The sequence below is a fragment of the Mya arenaria genome, chromosome 2, assembly GCF_026914265.1.
Source record: "Mya arenaria isolate MELC-2E11 chromosome 2, ASM2691426v1".
Lineage (NCBI taxonomy): Eukaryota > Metazoa > Mollusca > Bivalvia > Myida > Myidae > Mya > Mya arenaria.
This window is the reverse complement of record NC_069123.1, coordinates 41,633,881-41,660,039: the sequence shown is the minus strand read 5'-3', so window position 1 is coordinate 41,660,039 and position 26,159 is coordinate 41,633,881. Positions and strand designations below refer to the sequence as shown.

Here is a 26,159-nt window from a genome sequence, read left to right as displayed (position 1 = left end):
ACGTACATGGCTAAATATACATATAGACTTGCTTTCTTTAAAAAAAAAACAAGTTTAACAGAAATCATTCACAGCTGGCATACTAATAAACAAGCTGTTTGTTTTACAACATATTCTCATGTTTATACATAAGTAAGAATGTAAAATAGTTAGCGTATATTTACAGTTTACACTTTTTTAAAACATGGATATAAAAGGGAAAGTTCGTGGAAGTTCTGGTTATGACCTTATTTGAACTTCATTGCAAAATAATATCTGTATATAAGAAGCTGGAAAACCTACAACAAAGGAGGGAACTCCGATTTTGCAAGACGTACTATGGCGTTCATTCTCTTCTTGGTAAGTTGGGTAATATTTCTCTGCATTTCTGTGTATTCGTATATATGAGTCCTATATTTAATTAACATTTTATTCTCATTGTTTCTTATTTCCATAAAGCATTGCAATGAAGAAGTGGTCTAAATATGAACATAAATTGTAATTCTCTCTTTGTTTAAGCTTCTTTTTTTGGAATAAAAAAGTTTTATTCATATAATAATTGTATTCACATTCTCTTGCATAAAATATAATATAACACACTAGTACACATGTATGGTTGAATCAAAATACCACCTTTTGCTATGCTGTCCGTCTCTTCCTGCTCATGCTGCTGTACATTTACAATGTAACATTTCCAGCTCATGGAATACACCGGATCATTTTGTATTAATCAAAACAATTTAAGATGTATTTCTTAAACACGTAAAGAATGTACTGTTAGGAATCGGACCGAAAAATACTATCGATAATAGGTTTATGAAACCGATCAATAATCGATTATTAAATTATTTAATTATCTTTGTTCATCATATGTAAGGCATACAGATACAGTACATACACCAGATTTAAGCACCAATGTATGTATATGTATGTAGCCAAATTTCCATCCTTGATTCGATATGTTAATGCATAGTTAAGTTTTAAAAAATGGACGATTAACGATTAACGTATATCTGTGACCCATTGTTCCAATTATTGCCATCATTGACACGAACTGTTTTGGATTGAAGAAATCGAAATGCAGCATAGTTAAACGGATCTTCTAAAAGAGCCAGTAAATGCCATTCTGATGGTTTGTGGATTTTCAAGTGTACACATGACCAAAGAAACGCCAAGAAGAATCATTTCGAGCCTCACTATCATTTTGCCACCGGAAGCAGGGCTAACGGGAGTGAAAGGGGTAGTGTGAGAGAGTAAGTAAATACACTAATGACATTGATGTTTCACCCTTGTTCGCTGAAACACAACATCCCAGGTATCTCAAAGCAACTGGTGAAGATGACAAAGCTAATTATTTTGACTACTTTGACAAACTGAGATTGGGCAGATGTTCTCAGGGCATCACCAGGCTGGAATAAAACCGTACACGCCTGTGAGTGAAAAGCAGGACGCAACGAGCATACTTGTTTATGCAACCCTATAAACTAATTCAAAATTTGTTACTGGTAATGGATGCAAGAGAGCTGGTATGTTCAGTGTACCACTGTCTGGATCAGGCAAACGTCGTGGAATGCATGTAAAGAAAACCTTTGGAGGAACTGAATTTGACTACGTTGCTCATGCCATTAGGCTCATGCCTGTCAGGGTCTTGTGACAGAAATAAAGTGTTTGGGTCCATCTTATGAATGCACATATCGAGAAATCGAAGTAATTATTATATTTGTTTCCAACTTAAAGCTTAAATGGTCAGTTTTGACAAAGTTAATTTAATTTTGCATGACAAATTTTCAAACTGATTTGTGAAATTCAAAAACTATTTGACTGAAATTCTTATTCTTACGGTATATTTGAGTAAGGTAACGCCAGAGTCTTAGCAGTCACGATGAAGAGTTAATCAGTAAATTGAAAGTTGTATCAAACAAACTCTGTACTTTTGGATGACTCTGCTGTATTCAGCGACAGTCATTGTGAATTTTCAAGGCCATCAGATATTACCACTAAAACAACTTTAGCAATTGCCAGTAACACGCCTTCCGATATTTCTGAAGCGGACATCACGACTGTTGAGCGTGTTGGGGAAGATTCAGGGTCAAATTAAGAATGTAGAAGTCAGACTGGAAACACTAGCCGAACAAACGGCTTTGATAGAGATATGAAAAGTAATGGGCCTTGGTTTACGATTCTAATAAACTTTTTGAATAGAAAAATAACAACATTTATGAGAAAGTTGAGCTTTTCAGACATCCGGCAATCAAACAGTTGAAAATAAATTTTCTGATTATTATACAGAGTAAGAGAAAATAATATTGCCATTTATCTAAATCATGGACTAAATTTTGCTCTATTCAAGTGCCATTTTGTTTTAAGAAAATATAAACAAAAAGGCAAAAAGACACAATGATGACAAAGCTTTATATGTAAACAATGAAATAAGTAAAGGAATATCAGTTGTTCAAAAGCAGTTTGATACCATTATCAAGTTGAAAGTTGTTGTGTACACAATTATTGAATGACGATATAACCATTTTTCAGTTTCAATGACCTCCGCTCTATTATTTTTTTATTTAAGATGGTTAAAGTGACACTCTTATTCAAAGTCAATACATACACATGTATAACAAACATAAATTTTGAGTGATAAAACTTTAAATACTTATTAAATAATGTATTTGTGGAAAATATTAATTTCTGATAACAAGATTTATGTGTATTTAATAGCTAAAAATGCACAAATATTAAATAATTGGTGAGTGTTAAAATATTAATGTGATCTTCTATTGTCTCATGAGGTAGAAATACCGTATTTTTTTCTGGACCTTTCTTTCAGATAAAACTCAGTATCCTTCATAAGAACCATTGTATATACCGTCTATTTGTTTTTCGTTGTTTTTTTTACAATTGAAAATAAAAAACGAAACGGAAAATACTAATCCTTTTTCGTGTTTCTAATGATTGAATAGAAAACCAAAATTGATAGGCTTTTTCCTTTTTCCGTTTTTTAATTAAAACCACAGAAAACAAAACAAGGAAGCTATTTATTTATACCGTTTTTTTTTTCGTTTTACAAAGTGTAAAACGAAAAACCAGCTATTAGCAGAATTAAAGATCCGGGATGGCTTCTTATAACAGCGGATTTTATGTAAAATACTATTTTAACAAGATGTAAAATAACAGCGGATATTGTCCATACGAGAACGGCAGTGTAACGACGCATAACAGCATCGCCGTATAAACGAAAACGACCACGTTTATGCGGTGATTTTCAACGCATAAACAGGACTTTCTTATGTGGCAAAAAGGCACACTTTTGCCGCATAAAAAAAATTTAAAACACATACTAGTACAATAGTGGTTGATAAAGTTTCATCAAGATCGGACTTATTTTTTTGTATCCACTTAACCAAGATTTGAACTAGTTTTTTAGAGACGTAAATTCTGACAAAGATTTAGGAAGGTCAGTTTAAATGTGAACCAAACCAATTGATTTTTCTGCGAAAAACGTTTGAAATGACGTTTGGTAAAGGCGGGAATATTTGTTACGCCAACGCACAACACCGTCATTTGGGACAATCAGAAAATTGAATCGTCGTATGACGTAACATATATTCTCGCCTTTTTGTCAGACTGACGGGCATGTACCCTTGACAATGCGCACTTTCAACGTCATTTCAAACGTTTCTAGAAAAGTCAATTGTTAACGCTAAGCATTATTCCCTTGTCAAGAACCACTCGTAATTGTGCGATTGTAAAATTTATTCACGTCTAGGTCACCATCTCTAGTTACCAGGGCAACGAAAGGAAAACTTTTGAAGATTATATTGTTTCCAAAAATTTCAACACAACATTAGTTTTGGGCACTTGAACAAGAGGACTCAGGTGACTGATATAGGGTCATCATGGACGTCTTTCTTTCATTGATTGTGTTTTTATGCACTAGTCATTTGTAACCAAGATAATGTAGATGTGAACACTCCAAGGGGAGTAAAAAATTATTTTCAACTTTCAATTTTTGCTCAACTTTAAAATATTACCTTAAATTTGACCAATTTGCCTGCCTATTTTTCCCGTATTTTTTCAAAATGGCAGTAATATGCTACGCCCTAATCTTAATCATCATCATAATCAACAACATCATCACAACCACCATCATCATCACCACAATCACAACCACCACCACCATCATCATCCCCACAACCATCATCATAATAATTATCATCATCATCATCAACGTCATCACCGTCGTTTTTGTTGAAATATTAGAACTCTATTTTTTAGCTTTATAAAGCTTTAATAAATGGTTAAGTTAATCCTCTTTATGTGGCAAAAAGGCACAGTTGCGCCCCATATAAGCAATTTCTGCTTTATGCGTTGAGTGTCGCCGCATAAACGTGGTCGCCCTGTTTACGCGTTGAAAATCACAGCATATAAAAAACACGTGTATGCGGCGATGCTGCTATGCGGCGTTACACAGCACTTTATTCATATTTAATTGTTTTATATATTGACTAAAGATAGCTTTGAACGAAATCAGTCTAAGGCAAACTAGTATGGAAGAAGGAAAAACAAACACGTAGAATGGATGAAAACAGGGCATTTATGTCATTAAGGTGCTATAAACCTATTATATACATGTAGTTATTACCGAGAGAACACAAAACCACCGCATTCACCCGGCACTGCGGTGCCACCTGGAAGGTAAAGACACGGCCCATTCTCCCGGTTATCCCCGGTATACCCCCGGACCGGGGGGGGGGGGGTGCACTTGACTAGTGCATTATCAAAGGTGTTAACCATGAAAATTGAGAAGAAAATTATTTGAAATAATAATTCTGCATAAGAAAAAAATCACTGTGGGGGAGGAGAGGAAGTTAATGAAAATCTATGAACTTACGCTAGGCAATAGCCCACGTCAAATTATTTCTGAGAATGGCTACGACCAATATCATTGATTTAGACGTGTCACGTGATGAAATCCAGTGAACTGTTTGGTTAAAATAATAAACATTGCTATAGGAGATACCCTAACGTTTAAAAGGGTGGCACCGAACTAATATATGAACTGCCCAAGTATATAAATGATTTTTAAATATGTCTTTCCATAAAAATTCATTTATTTATTGACTAAAAATAGGTTTGAACAAATCAGTTTAAGGCGAACTAGAATTAGAATGGATGCAGGGAAAAACAAACACGTATGTATGTATTTCTTTAGAAATTGCGGTCAAGGATAACCCGTGAAAGTGCAAACACTTATTTCCAACGGGGTCCTTTTTTTGCTGGCTGAAGAGACAGTGGTGGGATACAAGGAAGTCCGGGTGCGATACCCTAGCTCTTTTCGAAGAGACCCCTTGGTTCTTGTTCGTGCTCGGTGTAAAGCACCGATACACGGGGTACAACGTTCCTGGGTTAAACCAGTACTGAGTACACCGCTTTTCCAAGCACTACCCTTTAAATGCCGAGCGCCAGGCAAGAAGCTACTTGTACCAACTTTTAACGTCTTTTGGTATGACGCGGCCAGGGATCGAACCCACGACCTCCCGCTCCGTAGGCGGACGCTTATCCACTAGGCCACGGACTTTTAACGTCTTTTGGTATGACGCGGCCAGGAATCGAACCCACGACCTCCCGCTCCGTAGGCGGACGCTTATCCACCAGGCCACGGAGACGATTTAACGTAGATTGAATGAAAAAGGGCATTTATTGAAAATGCCATCAAGGTGTTATAAAACTATTATATACTTGTAGTTTTACCTCATATCTGGGTGGATAAAACCGCCAAAAGGAGACTCCTACGTCACCAATGTATGTATTGATTACAGAATAAGGAAACATACTTTAGAACAATGGTCAATTTTTGCATTAAAGTAGTACAGTAAAGAGTCAAAATAATTATTTATTCATTTATCATTGTATTTACACAAAAAAATATGCCAGCAGATAGATAGCCACTCTAATGAATACTGCTAAAATTCAAAAGTCAAACATCGCATTTTAGCTGGCTCAATTTTATACGTTTAATCAAACCGATTCATGACACAATCGCCAAAAAATGAAGTGTGTATATATATATATATATTACATATACGTTCTGAACTCTTGGTTTAAGTGAAATTCATAATGCAACGTCTTTACAGGCTGCTACGGAATGCCGTTAGGGCCATCGCCGGTGAATGTGTTGATCTGAAACGCGATACTAGAAAGTACGATGATGAAAACGCAACAGTACGATGCCGAAAACGCGACAGTACGATAACGAAAACGCGATAATACGATGATGATAATGCGATAAACTATAGTGTTTTCTCCATCGTACAGTCGCGTTTTCACCATCGTAGTTTCGTGATTTCGCGTTTTCAACATCGTAGTATCGTACTGTCGTGTTTTCATCATCGTACTGTCGCGTTTTCGTCATCGTACTGTCGTGTTTTCATCATCGTACTATCGCGTTTTCATCATCGTATTGTCGTGTTTTCATCATCGTACTTTCGCGTTTTCATCATCGTGCTGTCGCGTTTTCATCATCGTACTATCGCTTTTTCATCATCGTGCTGTCGCGTTTTCATCATCGTACTGTTGTGTTTTCATCATCGTTCTATCGCCTTCCGGCGCGCATGCCCTTGAATTTGCCCTCAATGTGACAAAATGTCGAATGCAGGGGTGTGTTTCATAGCATTTTTATGATCTGCCATTATCGTAAATGTACGATCATAATAACAACCAACCTAATGATATTTACAAAGGCGTTTAAGAAACGTCTCGTAAACTCTCCAGTCGTTTAGAACAAAAACACTAACAAAAGCGCAGCGTTCAAGCCAATGACACTTCCTGAAGTAAATTGACGCCACGTCATACAAACCTGATAAGAGCACATGTCTTTTTTATGATTGATAATTCTACTACGACTACTACTGCTTCTGCTACTGCCATGACACTGCCACTACCACTACCACTATTACAACTACCGCTACTACCATTCACCACTACCACTACCACTACTACTACTACTACTACTGCTTCATCATCGTACTATCGCCTTCCGGTGCGCATGCGCATAAAAGAATTGACCATCCATGTGACAAAAGTCGCATATTGAATTGAACTGAAATACTGTTCATTAAAAGTTTATACAACGATTGACACAGCAGCAGCAGCAGCAGCAGCAGCAGCATCACTACCACTTCAAAGAACACGGCATAATAATGAGTGCTTGCTAGTGACTTATATAACACAAATATAATGATGAATTAGAAGTTTCTGTGGTGGTGGTGGTGGTGGTGGTAGTGCTGCTGCTGCTGCTGCTGCTGCTGCTGTGTCAATCGTTGTTTAAACTTTTAATGAACAGTATTTCAGTTCAATTCAAAATGCGCGATAAAAACTTCAGTTGAAGACATGATTCAATGACTTAATACAAGCACCCCTGACACCGACTTTTGTCACATGGAGGGTCAATTCTTCTCTCCGCATGCGCACCGGAAGGCGATAGTACGGTAATATAAACGCGATAGTACGATGATGAAAACGCGATAGAACGATGATGAAAACACGACAGTACGATGATGAAAACACGACAGTACGATGATGAAAACGCGAAAGTACGATGATAAAAACGCGAAATCACGGTATTACGATGGTGAAAACGCGAAAGTACGATGGTGAAAACACGATAGTTTATCGCATTATCATCATCGTACTGTCGTATTATCGCGTTTTCGTTATCGTACTGTCGCGTTTTCATCATCGTACTGTCGCGTTTTCACCATCGTAGTTTCGTGATTTCGCGTTTTCATCATCGTACTATCGAGTATCGCGTTTCAGCTCAACACATTCACAGGCGATGGCCCTAACGGCATTCCGTAGGCTGCTGGTTAACACTTATGTCATAAACCTTATTCAGATTTGAGAACAAAATATGTTCATATTCTTGAGAAATGATCTTCACAGAAGTCGATTTCAATAGTTAATACCGAATTTTGTCCAACGTCCATTGAACAAATATTCAAGTATACGTCTTAAACTGATATGTATATATTGTATATACAATTTTCTACCTCTTTGTAAAACAATATACAATTATCCCACTGAGTCAGGCGTTACCTATTTGTCGATGTCATGAAGAGGTAACCTTTGCCAAATTAAATGTTATCAGTATTGCTAATGTAATATGAAGACAATATCATTAGTTATAACCATTAAGCAGCGCCAACAACTTGCGGAAGCTCCTGTGCTTCACCATATTACTGCGTGTTAAGCAAGACGTATAATTTGTTCGTTTCACAAGATGGAATATGAAACCATGTCCATCCAGGTAAAATGATTTCATGTCAGTTTCGAGTTATAAAAATGTTTAACGTGTTTAATAGTGTTTTGTACATGTATCTTGGACCCAAATTAATTGTTACCTTACTCTTTTTGTCTTGTTCAGCCTGAATTCGCAGAGACTGACATTTCGTTTGCCGATGAAGAGACCGACAGCTCTTTTGCCATTGTTGGAAGCAGGATTCCTCTCCACGAAGCTAGCGAACATATTATGACAAAACTCATTAAAGAAAAGCGACAGCTGAAAAAAGAAATACAAGATTTGAAGGCGGAATTAAATCGGAAAGCTGAAGAAAATAGGGATAAGGAACGTAATCTTGAAAGATCTTTTGGCATTGCTACCCTTGAAAAACAAATACAATCCAACCAGATTGATATATTGGTAAAAGCAAATACCGAACTCGAAGACTCGCTTTCGAATGCTTATCAAGAATTAAGAGGTACACGGTTATACTTGGAAAGAAGTCAACAGACAGTGGCTAACCTTGAAAAAAGGGTAGTTGATCTTCAAAGAAATCTAAATGAATATAAACCTTCATCTCCCATATCAAAAGAAAGGGAGGAAGTCGAGAGGATGGGGGAAGATATAAAACTAGTAAAGAGCGAAATGATATCCTTACTGGCAAAACCACTAATGCGTTTGCCTGACAAAATGTCAGAAATGAAGGATTTGATGAAGTCTTTGAAAGAAAGAGCAGATGTCGCCGAACTACATCGTGAAGAAGAACGGAAGCAGAAAGAAGAAATGGGTGCTCAACTTGAAGACATGCGGAGTGACCTAAAGCAGATAGTGAATATGATGGCAGGTGGAGGGGGGTATCCAAAGCATTCCACCGCCGCAACTCGTACAGTGCCTAGTCAAAAGCAAGTTCAATCTAAACAGAGAAAGAAAAATACAAGTACACCTCGTGGCGCCCCCGATACACCTGGTGGCACTGCCAAAGTACAAAATCACTGGAAATCATAATTTTCAGATTGAACTCTTCATGACAGCTTAATATTGTTCAAACGTCGTAATAACTTAAGTTAATTTGTGTTACACCTACCGCAAAAGCAGTGGTTCGCCAAGTTTCTGCGTAGTCTTCAACACCTTTTGCAATGCAACTTGTGAGTAAAATGAAGATTCCGAGTGGATTTCAGTTTTAAACATTTTGCAGAACGAATTTTACTAAGGACATGCTTATTCATTTCATATCTGGAAGAAGATAAATATCTATTAGAAATAGGCTAGTTTGACTCAGATATTTTCCATATTTCTTTGAATATTAATAGTATAAAAATTCTGCGTCTTACCTAAATTTATTTTCTATTCATCTATTGAAAGCAATTGCAACTACAGGGACGAGCCTGACAAGATGGTTTTAGCAAAAATAAAATTCAAAAGGTAATTCAATAAATAAATAAGGAAACGAATAATAAGATTAAGATAAGATGATATTGGAATGAGGTACAGATCTAGACTGGCTACCATGAAATTTGTAAACGGTATGCCTTACCAAAATAAAGTCTTATGTCATTGAGTATAGTCTTTTGGAATAAAAGAATTGTTGACGCAGTTATAAGCTATTTTTAAATTTGTGTCATAATTAAACTTGAGAACATGGAATCCTAAAAATAGCTTTATGGAATATCGAGGGTATTTTGTTACGTTAAACAAACCCTTGACGATATTTAACCTTTTTTATATTAATTCTCTTTTATTTGAAATAAAGGAACCAAATTCGAATTCGTCATATTGACATTCTTGCATGAATGTCGTACATTTGGAGTGTTATAATTATCTATAAAGGGTTAATTTATTCTAAAACCGTTTCTTAATGTGGGCGTAATGTAGGTCCGCATTGTTAAAAACATTGATGAATTTTGTACACATCCACCTTTGGCACTAATTAATGGCAATCAAAACGATATTGGCGTTGGACCTACAAAACATCGTTACAAAGAGGGTACGAACCTCTTCTTGTACATATGGACAACGTCTGAGTGATATACCATTTATATTTAAATTGAATGTCCACATTTGAAGCATCTATCAAATATCATGCGTGATCTACAACACACGTCTGTGAGTGGGCTCGTACAAAATCCACTTCCATGTATCTGATTATATGACCTTTAATCGACAGTTTTAGTGAGTGATGTACCATTTATATTTGAATTGAATGTCCACATTGGATGCATGTATCAAATATCTATGCGTGATCTACTACACACGAATGAGTTTCAGTTTATATGACCTTTACTAGACAGTTTCTCATTGGTCTAGAACATGATCAGTGAAGCAAAACATATCATAGCAATCGGAACACCAATTCGAAAGTGCCTACTCATTGTAACATGCCTTATTTCTTTCAACTAATACATGACAGTGATTCAACGCATGGTTATACCATCTTAGACCATTTGCTACTTTTCATATGTAAAGGTATTGAAGCTGAATGTTTTGTGATTTGAAAAACAGACTGAACATGCTAGATCTACTTGATCTACCTTTTTACTACATTTTCACCGCGTTGTTTGTACTCGTACACCGGATATGGTCATTATACCGAATACACAGTGTTTACGTTCAACTCATACATTTTCTTAAAATATGTTTCATTTTTGTTTTGTTTCACGTGTCTTTCTCGTTTAGTGCCTGACAGATCTTAACTTTGTGAATTAATGTTTCGGCTATTGGCGCTGTCTTTACAACTTTCATTGTATTTTAAATGTAACGCATTGACATTATGGGAGGCCGTCAATGTGTAAATGAAACAAAGGGCAGTCTATGCCGCTTACGGACCCCCACCTTCGGTCATTTACCAGAGTTTGACTGAGAGTGTAGTTTCTTAAAACAATTCGACAAACCTTTTCACAATACGGCCGTCTGACGAAGCACTGTCAAAACATTATTTTGGAAACAGGTTTGTCGAAGTGTTTGATGAAACTAATCACCTTATTAAACTCCGGTAATAAAACAAAGGCGTGGCTCTTTAAGCGGCATAGACTGCCTTTTGTTTCATTTAAAATGGTGTAGAAAAAGAAAAGTTATCTTTGATTTAAGTCTTCATTTTAAGCAAAATGTTACCTTCTGACGTAGCATATATGACGTAATTTATCACGTGGTGTCACACACTGTGCTTTATAACAATTATAAACTTAAGGTTTAATGGTTTTAGTTATGAGTTAAGTATGACACATGCTTTGGACGAATAAGGGAAATTATATACTCTTCCAGGTTATATGGGCTATGATAAGAAAAACAAGAGCATATATGGGAAATGAAATTCAAAGTCATTATAACAAGTTTATCTATTATCAAAAGTGAGCATTTACGATGTTTATAATAAAAAAAAACATGCTTGGATACAATTAGCAAGAATACAATTGTCTGATTAAAACAAACTGTACTGTATTGAGAGGAATGTTAGAAGTACAACAGGGATCGTATACTAGAAAAATCTTAAACGAATTTTAAATATTTTCAATTCATTATAAAAATATAAAAATGATATATTTCCCAAAACATAAACGTATTTATTATCGGAATTGGTAAGGTTAAATACGGTAGTGTGTTAATATTTGATGCGGTACTATTGGCTATATAAATTTTACATTTTCCTCGCGGAAAAACTGGTATTCTGTGATATGCTGAAATGGTTGTAAATCTTTCGACTAGCAAGCACGGTGTAATATATATTTTATAAAACAATGTTGTTGTTTTTTATCAAAATTATTAAAGCAAAATAGGATGTAATTTGTTACTGTTTCTGTTACCAATGTACGAATGCAAAGTTTGTCCTTGCCGAGGGCTTTGAAGGGCATTGACACCGGACATTGCCAAAATGCATAAGCATTAATCCACTGTGTATAAGAACATTGAGCCATTCGTCAGTTTTTGCTATCCATTCAGAGGAATCAGTGACAGTGTATATGTGTTTTGAATTGAAATAACATATAAAATAAAAGAACCTGCTTTCTGACACGCATACACTGTGTTTATTTGCTTATTTAACTTAAGGTTAAGATAAAAAATATTTTTGGCATAAAATGAAATGAAATAGAAAACATAATAGAACTTAGTTTCAACATATTTATTTTACAACGATTGTGAAACAAGTTATTACAACATTATATTAATCACTCTCGTTGGCACGATTTTACGCGAGAGTGTGGTCTTGTGTTTTAGAACAAAACACTTCAAGATGTTTAACTGCTTTAGAATATAAATAATAATAATAATATGCATTTATTAATCTAAATTCAACAAATTTTTTTTTTTTTAAGTCACAGTATCAATGTAAACTTATCGAAACCTATGTATAAACATATCTAAATGACTTTTTCACATTTTTTAACCCCCAGTTTTTTAAAAAAATGCATTAATCGCATTGTCACAGTAAAATCTTTGATAAAATCATTGACAAAAAGAGCAGATGTCGCCGAACAACAACGTTAAAATGAACGGAAACACAACAAGACAATGGGTTCTCGACTTGAAGACGTTTGTAGTAACACCAAACATATGATGAATATAATGGCAACTGGAGTGGGGTTACGCATCACGACGTTTCACCGCCGGAACTCGCTATTAAAGCGTCTCGAGAAAAGCGAGTTTCATCAAGGCAAATGAAGAATACACTTCGAGATGTACCAAAAGCACCAAATGATCACTGGAAATCACAATGTTCTTTAAAAAGAATATGTTTCCTTAACTCGTGATATATGTCTGTTTTTGTTTATTGCCACTAGATCAACACTTACCTATAGGGGTAACTCAGATTTAGAGTGATTGGTATACAGGACTTTACAATGGGGCGATAAATTGGTACCAACATAACTTTGAAAAATCTCTTTAACCTATTTAGAGCCTCTATCGTTGCCCTCGTCACCGGTCTGCACGTCTTGGGTTTTTTTCGGATTCGTCCTTTTCAGAGATATTGTCTTTACAGGGAACAGACACAGGGAACAGAAGTAAGTTCCTGTGCACTGGTCGCTCCGGTCTCTTTTGTGGATCCATACGAACTTGGTAGACGGGGACGACTGAATCAGGAATTAATACAATGTCATAAGGCTCACATTCCTCCACCTGCCTGCCAATTTGTGTCTACCCTTGAAACCTGCCATCTTGACCAGTATTACATGTCAATCCTCCAGACGGTTCTCTTGGACCGTGGTGTCATAGTTGTTATCGTTGATGGCCGCTAGCTTCTGTGCAAACTGGCCAGCGAGCTACTATACGTACAAAGCCAAAAAGGACTTAAACTCATTCACATTTGAAAAAACAGGCCAGCCTAAGACACTAAGACAGCACGTGTCTTAGCAGAATATGTCGATATGACATCGGTAGAAATAACATATGTGTAGCAGCCCTTTGTACTCTACCCCTGTTTTAAATAACTCGCATTTAGATCGTTTAAGCTTAAGACCATTCTTCTCTACGCGTGTTAACAACGAATCTAACCTCTCGACATCTGGAAAAAAACAATAGACCATCCAAGAACACGATACAATCATTTAAATCAAGGTCAAACATACAGAGTTCAGCTTATATCTGAAAAATAGTCCTCGCATAACACAGACCGTAGGTCATGGTGAAAATTCCAAGTGGCCATTATCACTTTTTGCCATCTCGACATGCCAGTGAGCTAATCTTATGTTTTACCTTGTAAGGATTATTGCCCGTGACAGCATATCTTCTGTCTAGCTTAGCATGGACATCATGTATGCATTTTTGCATGTTCTTCTGTTTAACATACGAAAGTCAACACAGAAACGCAGACTCTATTTTTCATTATGATTAACACAACATTAGATGAGTTAGGACTATCTGAAAGCCTAACTACATTACATGCAATCAAATATTTTACGTGTTACCTAATCTCCTTACGAATGGCTGAATATATCTTGCATTAGGACATTTTGGAAGATGCATCATTTTTAAAAACAATTTAATGACAGACAGAGGTTACTTTACCAATATCGGTGAAACCAATACTAACGATAACTTTTGTTGCCGAGTACGTAAGATTTTGTCATGCGTTACATTGTCCGTGCCTAATTTATACCTAATGTTTATGTATTTCGTAACCAAAAGTAGATAAAATATCCTTGTCATTATGTTCGCTATTTTGGTCAGCAAAGACAATGAGTGAGGTTTTTCAATGATATCATACGATTCGATTATATTGATTTAGAGCTTCGCATTGATAATAACGAGGATATTTGTAGATTCCTAATGGCTAATAATTACCAGGTAAATAATAATAATAATAATAATAATAATAATAATAATAATAATAATAATAATAATTATAAAAATAATAATAAAAATAATAATAATAATAATAATAATAATAATAATAATAATAATAATAATAATAATAATAATAATAATAATAATAACAACAACAACAACAACAACAACAACGACAAACAACAACAAATAATAAAAATAAAATATAAAAATATAATAATAATAATAATAATAATTATTATTATTATTATTATTATTATTATTATTATTATTATTATTATTATTATAGATAGATAGTGATGAACTAAATTAACGTAAATATTATTAAACATAACTCTAGCATGGTAAAATCATAAAAAAAGATGCCGGTCATAACGTTAAATAACTTTGTATTACTTTTTTGCTATAACAACAACAATTACAACTATTATAGTGCATTTTTGTTCTTTATTTAGACGACCCAAGCCGTGTCGCCCCCCTTCCTCGAAGTCACCGGAAGACATTGTCACGTGCCGCACGATGCGGACCTAAAACAACTTTACTCTGAAAACGACCGTCTTCAGCATGAATTAGCGAGAGTAAAGTCTGAATTGGACAGACAGAAGAGGACATTAGTGAAGAGAGAAGATAAACACAGATCTGCCAAAAAAGAATGGTTACGAGAAAAAGACAAAGAGACTGGCAAATTACTTCAAGAAATAGAAAATCAGCAAAAGGTAAACGAAATGCTACAAAATGACCGAGATGAAACAGAAATTGACATTATACAAAAACAAATAGAACTAGAAACAAGTGCAAATCGCATTGAAGAACTGGAAAGAGATCTTGAAAAGATAAAAGACGAGCTCGCTAAAGTAAAATCTAAAAACCGTATCCCAAGTTCAAATCGCGAATATCAAAAACAGCAAAGAGAATTGGAAATATCAAAGAATCAAATCGATGAGCTGAAATCAACACTGGAGGAATTACAGCTGAAACTGAAGGAGAAAGATGCTTTTATTGAACACGTTATCAATGAAAACAGCGATGTAATCAGGAAAGTTCACGACGAAATGTCTGAGATGAAAGGAGAAATGAAAGAAATGAAGGATATGCTGGCTCAGTCTCTTTCTCAAAACCAGCAGGCACAAGCAGTCCAGGTTCTTCTACAGAACCATCAGGCACAAGCAGCTCAGACTCTTCCGCAAGACCAGCAGTCACAAACAGCTCAAGCTCTTCCACAAAGCCAGGAGTCACAAGCAGCTCAGGCTCTTTCTCAAAACCAGCAGCCAGAAACAGCTCAGGCTCTTTCTCAAAACCGGCAGTCACAACAAGATCCCAAAGCGGTAAAGGCAAAACCGACAAAGGCCAAGAGAAGGCCGTTATGGAAAGATGCACGAAACACTGCGAAATAATACACCGATACAGTCAAGTGACTTTCATAGCACGCCCGTATAATGCAACATAAACAACATGGACAATTCTAACATTACATTTACAAAGTTCTGTTAAGCTCTTTGTCGTTCTTCTATTATCGTTCTTCAGATAATACAGTATAAACTATTTTTGATACGAGTAGGTGTACGGTTATCCAATCATTTATTGATAAAGCTATTCTATTTTGTGGTTTAGTGTTTGTGTGTGTGGTGTTTATACGTTAGTGTCTCTAGTTCATTGTCGTTTTTGGTCTTTATATTGTGCCTCTTAACGGGTTTCTACTACTGGGCCTGGCCTTGTAGTGTTCATTGTAATATTCATCAAATTGCATGATCAGGTCAGTCATGTATTTTATTGATCAGATTAGTATCAATCAACCAAACTTTGCTATGGACTTTGTCACCCGATTTTATGTTTCAAATGAACAGTTGACTTTGCCTGATTAACGAAAACTTCACTCAAATGTATTCTCTCAGAGAAAATGTGATACTACAAGTATGAGTGATTATGAAACATAACCACTTTGAATAATCGTTTATAGATATAGATATCTGCGTTTAGCGTATAAAATGTCATCCATTGAATGGCTTCTATTATGAAATAATAAAGGTGAAAACCATTACTTTTAAAATAATAAATCAAGCAGAGCATATCATATTTCTAAACTAGCATAGAAGACACTGTGCGTTCCAATTAAAATGTTCTTCCTGCTTGTTATGGACGCATACGCCTATGTATATATGAAACATTTCAGTACGATTTACGATATCGTATAATTCCGCCTATTTTTACAATCCGTACGGTTTCTGTGCAACTGTAGCTTCTGGTCACACGCCTACGGACCCCGTTTATTCTTTTTGAGGAAACAATCGTAAGATATCCTAACGGACATCGTAGACAAGTAGTTTTGGTGTACGTGTGTTCGTACGCCGCTCATACGGTGGTTGTACTTTGTCCGCACATATCCGACAAGTTATAAATAATAAACCAGTTTAGTGAAAAACTCTCATTTTTTGCTTTCAGCTTTAGTGAATACACCTAGTAATAACAAATAAAGACAAACTTAATCAAGATGCCCCAAAAAGGACATAGCGCTACTAATATAAAAGGAAAACACCTGATCTGAAAAGCCTGATTCAGAAAAAGGCATAGAATTGGACGACACGGATCAGGCTACAGAGGGTGCTGCAGATTGTGTCAAGAATATCGTACGGAGCTCGCACTGCGAACGTAACGCCCTGCGGGCTCCGTGCGGACATCGCAAGTTCGCCGCCAGGTGTCCGTATTATCGGTCGGCCATCGTACGTCCCACGAGCGACTACCCTGCAAAACTCGTGCGAGAACAGGAAAGCTCTTAAGCTCCCGTCACAACAGATCGTGTGACGGATTTTTGTCGTTGAAGACCAATACAATATGTTTCGTAGCCAGATTTTGCAACATGCGCGAAATTTATCCCTAGTGGCCACAAGGGCTACAACACCTTTCAGATGGTTTGGCGATGGGACACGACAGAAAAAAGATATGTCGTGCAACAGTCATTGGAAACTCGTTTGACGCAAGCGCGTCCGCCTCCCGACTACAAAGCGTGACCCGGACTGTTGCCTGCCATTTGATATTCACCTTGATGTGGATGAAAATAATTTTTATTTTTTGCTTTTTCAGAAGTTCTCAGGGGATATGAATTTAAAAAAAAGATAATATAATACACATTTTAAGGAAGTGACTGTCATTAAATAACATACAAATTAAAAACTTTGGGAACATATGTCTAGTTAAGTTGACGGTGTACGGTTCAATATTGATATCATTAAGGAAGTACTTGAATCGAGTTTTTCCAACTGGTATGTTCTACTACAATTCATTATTAAGTTTCTTCTAATACCCTGATATGAAGTTCTTAATAGCGGAAGGTAAAAAAGAGACAGTTCCATTTTCGCGTCAGGTTATATACACGCCATGGCATTGTCCGTGGTATTGATATTTTCATTTTTGGAAAAACCCTGACAAGTTATGTAAGATTTTAGAACATATTGTGAAGAACTTATTATCAATTTAAAATACAGCTAACATTTCAACACTGATCACAATATTTTCACCACAATTAAACCCAGGTAGTGGTATATTCTTTGTTTTCAAGTTTCTCTGAAAATAACTGAAGCTGTCTCCTCTAAGTTCACATGTTCATTGAGATTAAAATAAGACAGGGGAATGAATTGAAACTGTTTTTCTTTGTTCCTCCAAAAACATTCATCTTTAATTCAGGACATCTTTATTATTTTGGAAATAGAAAGAAGACCTTCATAGAAATTATTTCCATTTTCGTATTTAATTATAATGGCTATTCAATAATGAAACAAATATTATAAAGGTGATTTTGACTTCTATAATCGCCATTTTTATTTATTTGAAACACATCAATACTACTCTTATCCCGTTCACAATTGACACAATTTTAAAATACTGACCGTTCTTCTGCCTTATCAACTTTACATGAAATGTTCTCATAATTGGCATCCATATCTGTTCCACCTGTTTGTATCTGATAAAGTGAATTTATAAAAAGCTACACATACAAATAAGTTTCACAGAATAAAGAATAATTTAATAATGCTCTGTCGAAGATGTTATGAAGACATACGTGCATAAAATATTTACATTAAAATGACATGTGGGTAATTAAATATATCCAGTTAATAAACATATTGTTCTTGGGTTTTTGAAGTTGTTACTTTTGTAATTCAATCTCATGAAACAACGAGTTAAAAATCTCAACTGAGCCATAATGTTTGATGGAGTTGAAGTGGATGCGGTTGACGTCGTGATGGATGCTATTCCAGGAGACTCTGATGGCCGACATCTCTTGTCTTCAGAAACTGAAAAGCGATTGAAATGTATTCTTATTGAATATAAAGGTTTCCGCCTACCAGAAAGTTAAAACAACATAATGCCATAACAATAAATGTCTTAGCGTGGCAGCAAAAATAAATTCTATACAAATGGCATACTAGATTGATAACGTCAGATTTCATTATAGCTGCACATTTATAAAATACGTCATAAAGATTGGGCCATTTTTTCATTGGAGTTTCATTTCAATCAGGGACGTTGTGAGTGGAGTTTACTGTATCACCATGCATTCAGAATTGAACCATTCTTCCCTTAATTACTACTTCTTGGTTAAATCAAATTGCAATGCAGCTTTTAGGTGCCAATCTCCTAATAAATTAACTGCCTAGACATAGAATTAAGTGAGTTTATATTCAGTCACCGTAAATGACGAAAGCCCCCGAAAAGCCATGCACCCAGTTCAAGAAATAATGCGCTTTAAAGACTTTCTTAAATGCTTACATTCAGGACGAGCTATCATAAACTTCAAGCATATGTCAGTCCCCCCAAGGGTTTATGCAGTAAGAGGTATGTTCGTTGGTCTTGCACGTGACAACTCTTATTTATGTACCGAGAACATGTGCCAATTAATTTTAAAATCCCTCTGTACACAACAAAGTATAGCCAGGACACAACCAATGATACTGTAGCTGTCCATAAATCTCTCATTGCTTGACAAAATTACAGGACATGGCCGATTTCACTACATGTATGTTTGAATATATGCATATACATTCCATAATGAGTAACCCATAAGGCTGACCTTGATCTTTGAGGTAGGTATGTGGATCTTGCACACAATATAGTGTCTTTATGTATTAGAACAAATGTCAAGAAAATTAAACTCGGTATTTTTCGTAAGAACCATTGTTTTCACATATTTATTCCTCGTTTTCGGTACATTTAAACAATTGTATTAGTTTTGGTAAATCTGATTTGTGAGTAAGAGTGCATCTTTAAAATATCTATGGTATACAAAGATACAGCACGGACAGGGAAAATCGGATAGATGGACGGTGATATAAATATGCCCGGAAAATAGGTCATTGAGCTTATGTGTTTGGTTTTTTTGTTGGTTATCATATACCAGACTTTTATTAAAGATGATGGTATCTTATATCTTCTTGAGTTGGGACGATCTGAACACCTAACTAAACCAAATGAAATTGAATCTTTACTGGGTTACCTAACCTTCTCATAAATGGCTGAATGCATCTAGTAATGTGACATTTTGAAATGTGTATCATCTATAAGTACACCTTATTGTTTGATAGGTAAATTTGAATTCGAATACTAAAGATATTTTTTCCAAGTTCAAGGTGCACTCTTACTCCTAAATAAGATTCACAAATAGTAAAACAATTGTTAAAATATATCAAAAAGGATAGTCAAATAGACTAATCTTATTTGCATGTAGAATATAAGCTTTTTATTTATACTTAGATATGAAGCTATATCCTGCAATGTTTGTATAAATATTTTGACACCAATATGCAATAATTTTGAACTGTACTATTATTATACATATATTTTATACGTTCTATGTCTATAAATGTTTGTATATACCATGAATATCTCCAGCCATGGGGGAAATACAGATGTTGAGTTGAGTTGAGTTGAGCACTCAACAATCATTTAATATTTTTGCGTTTTCAGCAATTAAATACACGGTCACAATCTTGTTATCAGTGATTAATTGTTTCCATAAATGCATTATTCTGGAAGAAGTTAAAGGTTTAGCACTCAAATTTGCAATTATAATTATAATTATAAGGGAGTTTACTCTTGTACCTTCATTTACTGTATTAATATTGTAATTTATAACATTTATTTGTAATTACATGTATTGTGTTTTATTCATATTTCTTCGATTTAAGGGTGATTTGGCTGCTATTGTTCAGAATCATATGTATGTCATAATTATGCAGCCTTTCTTCGGATAAAATAAAATATATTTTCATATGATGTGTTTTAATTGTTCCCGAAATAATTTATATTTGTTATACATGTTCATGAATTGATTTTGAATAAGAGTGTCACATTAACTATTAACATTTGATGAATACGTAAGACAGCCATGCAGATAGCGATATATCCTTGCCATAATGTTTGCTATTTTGGTCGGCATAACAAATCAATGACAATATCAATCTCAACCAAAGTGCAAGCTTAGATGATTCGATTTTTTTTAAAGTCTCGCACTTGATCACAACGAGGATATTTGTGGATTGCACAATGGATTATCATTCCGACGTAAGTAATAATAATAATAATAATAATAATAATAATAATAATAATAGTGATGATGATGATGATGATGACGACGACGACGACGACGACGACGACGACGACGATGATGATGATGATGATGATGATGAATTACTAGTATATTATTGAAAAATGTGTAAACATAATTATAAAAAGTTATTTAACTTTATGATCCGCATCTCACCAAGCTTACTTTTGTTCTATAACAAACAACAATTACTCCTATTAAAGCGCATCTTTTTTTATTTAGACGAACTCGTCCTACCTCACTGTTTCCGGAAGATACGTGCCACACGATGCGGACCTTAGACGACTTAACTCTGAAAACGACCGTCTTCAGCGTGAGTTAGGGAAAGTAAAGTCTGAATTGGAAAGACAGAATAATAAATTATGGACACAGGCTTGAAAGAAACGCACTTTTACAAGAAAAAGATAGAGAGGCTGGCAAATTGCGTAAAGAAATAGCAAATCACAAGAAGGAAAAAAAAAAGCTACAACATGAACAAAATGAAAAGGAAAGTGTCAATATACACAAACAAATAGAACTAGACGAAAAAGCAAAACACATTGAAAAACTGGAAGGAGATCTTGAAAAAATTAAAGACGAGCTTGCTAAAGTAAAATCTAAAAAACGTATCCCAAGTTCAAATCGAGAATTTCAAAAACAGCAAAGAGAATTGGAAATATCAAAGAATCAAATCGATGAACTTAAATCAACACTGGGGGAACTACAGCTGAAATTGAACGAGAAAGATGCTTTAATTGAACACACTGATGAGATCAAGAAAGTTCATGCCGAAATGTCTGAGATGAGAGCCGAGGTGAAAGGAGAAATGAAAGAAATAAAGGATATGCTGGCCCAGGCTCTTTCTCAAAACCAACAGTCACAAACAGCTCAGGCTCTTTCTCAAAACCAACAGTCACAACCAGCCCAGGCTCTTCCACAAAAGCAGCTGTCACAAACAGCCCAGGCTCTTCCACAAAAGCAGCAGCCACAACCAAAAACCAATGCGGTTATTGCAAAATCACCAAAGGCCTATGTCTCTAACAAAGGTTTAGTTTTGAATTTCCGACTACTGGGTAGTTATTATTGTATTATTGATCGTTTTTGCGTAAGCAAGGTAGGCATGTATTTCATTGAGAAAATAGGTATCAAACAACCAAACTCTGCTATGGAATTTGACACCCGATGTTTCCAAATATACAGATGACTTAACTTGAGAACTTGTGATTATTAAACATAACCACTTTAAATAGCCGTTTATTTGTATATCTCCTTATTCGTATATGATAAAATGTCTAAATGGCTTCTCTTATCAAAGAAGTTTTATGGTTAATAAATAAATTTAAGTCCTGAATGTATTCCTTTCAAAATCGATGAATATTTTGTCTAAAATAGCATAAAGGACACCGTGCATTCCGAATGAAATGTCCTTCCTTCTTGTTAAGGAAGCTAAGTCTGCATTTTCATTATAGATTTAACAAAATCCGTACAAGAGTCTCGGTATTTGTGTTTGTGTACAACTTAAGTATAATTTTACAGCGTATAACTGATATAACATTGACTAAAAAATCGCGTAGCTTAAAAACAAAATCAAACATGAAGAAAATATATACTTCTTTTAATATTACATGACGTTGCTTGTTCAGAGTGTAATGCAATAATCGAGTTGTTTTATCACATGCTATACCTTGTTTCCATTTTAATATAGAGTCTAGTCATCACGTACTTTTCTGTATCACACGTGTAATTTAGCGTTGCTCTTTTCCTCAGGTAACACTGTAATATATCAGCCATGTATTTAAATGAAATGTGAGCAAATTCAGATGATCGTTAACATTGTGCAAACGATTTTAAAACTCTGCATTAAGCTTCACTCACACAGATTGAAAGTTTCGACAACTGTCTTTTTTCTTTGAAAGAGCCAACGTTTGCGTAAATGTCTATATCAGTGAAATAAAAGACGTCTGACAGAAGATAAGATTGCAGTTTATCATAAATATGTTCGAAAATTGATGTGTTACTAACGCCTTAAAATAATGTGATTTTAGGGTTTGTGTATAACAATTGAGAGCTGTTCTACTGTGATGCCAAAATCAGCCGATGCTGTGACAAGAAATAGGCAAAACAGACAATTTGTGAGAGGCGGCTTAAATACAAAAAAAATACAATTTCCATACATACTCATACTCCATAGGACTGACACTGACCTTAAAATAAACAAAACAACACAATGGGCCGCTGGTTCAGCTGTACTGTTTATGTTCAATTATGTGAGCACATCATCAAATATTTCAGATTTAAAAGTTAACAACGATGTCGTAAATCACACTGTTAACTTTAACAAAGTTCGGAACAATCTGCCAAATGAGTGTTTTTGGTTTATGCCGATGGGAGCAACGACCTACTAACGGTATATTAAACATATATCAAACATATATAGCATCCATTTCATACTTCAAAACATAATACACATTCAATTCAACTCTCGTTAAAATGCCAATACATGGACATGAAATCATATAACTATATACAACAGCAATGCCGCAAGATTACTTTTCATATAAAATTCTATATATCAACCTTACGCTTTAGCACTTGAGTTAGTAGTTTTCTTTAGTAAAAAAGTCCGGAAACCTCGTGCAATTTATACGCCACCTATGGGCGAATAAATAACCAAGGGAAATTAATTTTTATCTGATTCACTACATTCTTGAAAACGCCGAATATTACACATCAAGTTTCCACGTTCAACCGATTTTCAAAAGTTTCACTTAAACACAACAAATTTATATATTTCAATCCATTGAAATCAACCAAACCAATAATAAGAGCATTATCATAAAACAGTTTGATGTCATCAGTAATCACGCAAATATGTACATGTCATTTGGCGGTTTAAAGCTGCTCTCTCACAGATTGAATGTTTTGACAACTTTTTATTTTTTTGTCTTGGAACGAGCCAATTTTTGCGGAAATCCATGGACAGCAGTTATATAAGACTGCTGACAAAACATTAGACCGCAGAATTTCATATTTACGGTTTAAACCATAAAACATTAATTTTCGAACGGATTTACGGTTTAAACCATAAAACATTAATTTTCGAACGGAAATATGCAAATCAGCGCTCTGATCTTTTGTCAGCAATCTTTTATCATTGGTTTGCAGATATTTGCGCAAAAATTTCATCTTTCCAAGACAAAATCTAAAAAAATTGTAAAACGGTAAATCTGTGAGAGTGCAGCTTTAAAGGAAAAGGGAGATGATATTTGTGAAGAAAAGTCCATTATGATTCGAAAATGGAAGCCAAAATTGTGAATTTTATTTCACTTCATATCTAGCAGGCTTAATAACATAAACTAATCGGTAAACGCCGGCCATTCCTGTATACAATCCTACCATGCAAAAGGTTACCAGGCTCGCTAAGCCTAAATCGGAAGCAATTCGTTATAATCTAGCCGTCCAAGACTTCGCTGGCAATCCTTGAGAAGCACGGTTTCCTCGTTATCGCAGGTGAATCATGACTTCCTCGTTATCGTAGGTGAATCACGGCTTCCTCGTTATCAGAGGTGATTCACGGCTTCCTCGGAATCGTAGTTGAATCACGTCTTCTGCACTATCTTAGGTGATTTACGGCTTTATTTAACGAAGGTTACATACTAAGTGTACAATCATTACAGACATACTACTTATTTCCAACATGGCCTTCACAAAAAAGTATTACAAAAACACATATACTAACTTATATATTAAGCAACATACAAAACATACAATCACACTATCACTCTCATGTAATTCAACATAATTATACATGTTTTCAACATTTCTTCGACAAATACAACTCAGTTTAATATGATGATTATAGATTACAATAATTTCATCCTGTAAATAATGTAGATATATTCAGTAAAACCAAATTTAATCAATATATTTTCAAAATTTACACATTTGGCAGTATCCAAGTTGTTGCAAGAATGTCATATACGTACATTAACACAATTCATGTAAACAGTGAACTATCTATTATAATGTGAATTAAATAAAGTGTCAAGATTTTTTTTCTTAAGTGATAATATTATTCTGCCAATAAGTAGCCTTTTAGAGAATTCCAAATGTTCATTGCTTTATAGGCAAATGTATATTTGATATAGTTTGTTCTATGTTTTACAACAAAAAGATCATTGTTTTCTGAAGAAAGCAAGCTATAGTGCTCATTTTTGGCAAATGTTAACAATTCTGTGAAGTACGAAGGAGTCAAACATTTCACGCTTTTGAAAACAAGTAATGAAAGATGATAATAGCACCTGTTTTCAAAAGATAGCAACCCTGACTGTTTGAATATGTTTCCACAGTGGCTAGTTCCCGACTTCATAATTAGCTTAATCGCTCTTTTCTGAATATTAGTGATTTTTTTTGGTATCTGAGGAATGTGAATCGTAGGTGAATCACGTCCTCTGTGTTATCTTAGGTAAATAACGGCTACCTCATTATAATAGGTGAATCATGGTTACCTCGTTATAGTAGGTGAATCACGGCTTCATTGATATCGTAGGTATATCACGGCTTCCTCGTAATATAATGTGAATCACGACTTCCGCGATATCGTAGGTGAATCACGGCTTCCGCGTTATCGTAGGTGAATCACGGCTACCTCGTTATCGTAGGTGAATCACGGCTACCTCGTTATAGTAGGTGAATCATGGCCTCATCGATATCGTAGGTATATCTAGGATTCCTCGTTATTGTAGGTGAATCACGGCTACCTCGTTATCTAATGTGAATCACGGCTTCTGGGTTATCGTAGGTGAATCACGACTTCCGCGTTATCATAGGTGAAACGCGGCTTCCTCGTTATCTAATGTGAATCACGGCTTCTGGGTTATCGTAGGTGAATCACGGCTTCCTCGTTATAGTAGCTGAATCACGGCTTCCTCGTTATAGCAGGTGAATCACGGCTTCCTCGTTATAGTAGGTGAATCATGGTTTCTGGGTTATCGTAGGTGAATCACGGCTTCCTCGTTATGGTAGGTGAATCGCGGCTTCCTCGTTATC

General features: G+C 35.2%; 3 protein-coding genes across 3 annotated transcripts in view; 2 read left to right on the top strand and 1 right to left on the bottom strand.

Annotated features, from left to right (window-relative positions):
* The window catches only part of LOC128214896 (uncharacterized protein DDB_G0271670-like), a gene marked incomplete at its 3' end in the record, with an annotated part of 1,530 nt that extends 1,165 nt beyond the window's left edge, over nt 1-365 (bottom strand). Inside the window, exon 1 of the mRNA XM_052921605.1 lies at nt 283-365. Within this exon, the coding sequence (XP_052777565.1) occupies nt 283-365 (83 nt within the window). The remainder of the gene's footprint in view (nt 1-282) is intronic.
* Nucleotides 366-8,175: 7,810 nt separating this feature from the next.
* On the top strand, nt 8,176-9,900 carry LOC128225203 (centromere-associated protein E-like). The gene is made up of 2 exons (XM_052935273.1): nt 8,176-8,284; nt 8,402-9,900. The coding sequence occupies exons 1-2, from the start codon at nt 8,258-8,260 to the stop codon at nt 9,260-9,262; spliced, it is 888 nt and encodes a 295-aa protein (XP_052791233.1). The 5' UTR covers nt 8,176-8,257; the 3' UTR covers nt 9,263-9,900.
* A 4,486-nt stretch (nt 9,901-14,386) lies between these two features.
* LOC128222463 (dynactin subunit 1-like) lies at nt 14,387-16,139 on the top strand. Its single transcript, XM_052931479.1, has 2 exons — nt 14,387-14,533; nt 14,989-16,139. Exons 1-2 carry the CDS (start codon nt 14,516-14,518, stop codon nt 15,925-15,927), a joined length of 957 nt encoding a protein of 318 aa, XP_052787439.1. The 5' UTR covers nt 14,387-14,515; the 3' UTR covers nt 15,928-16,139.
* Nucleotides 16,140-26,159: the final 10,020 nt, after the last annotated feature.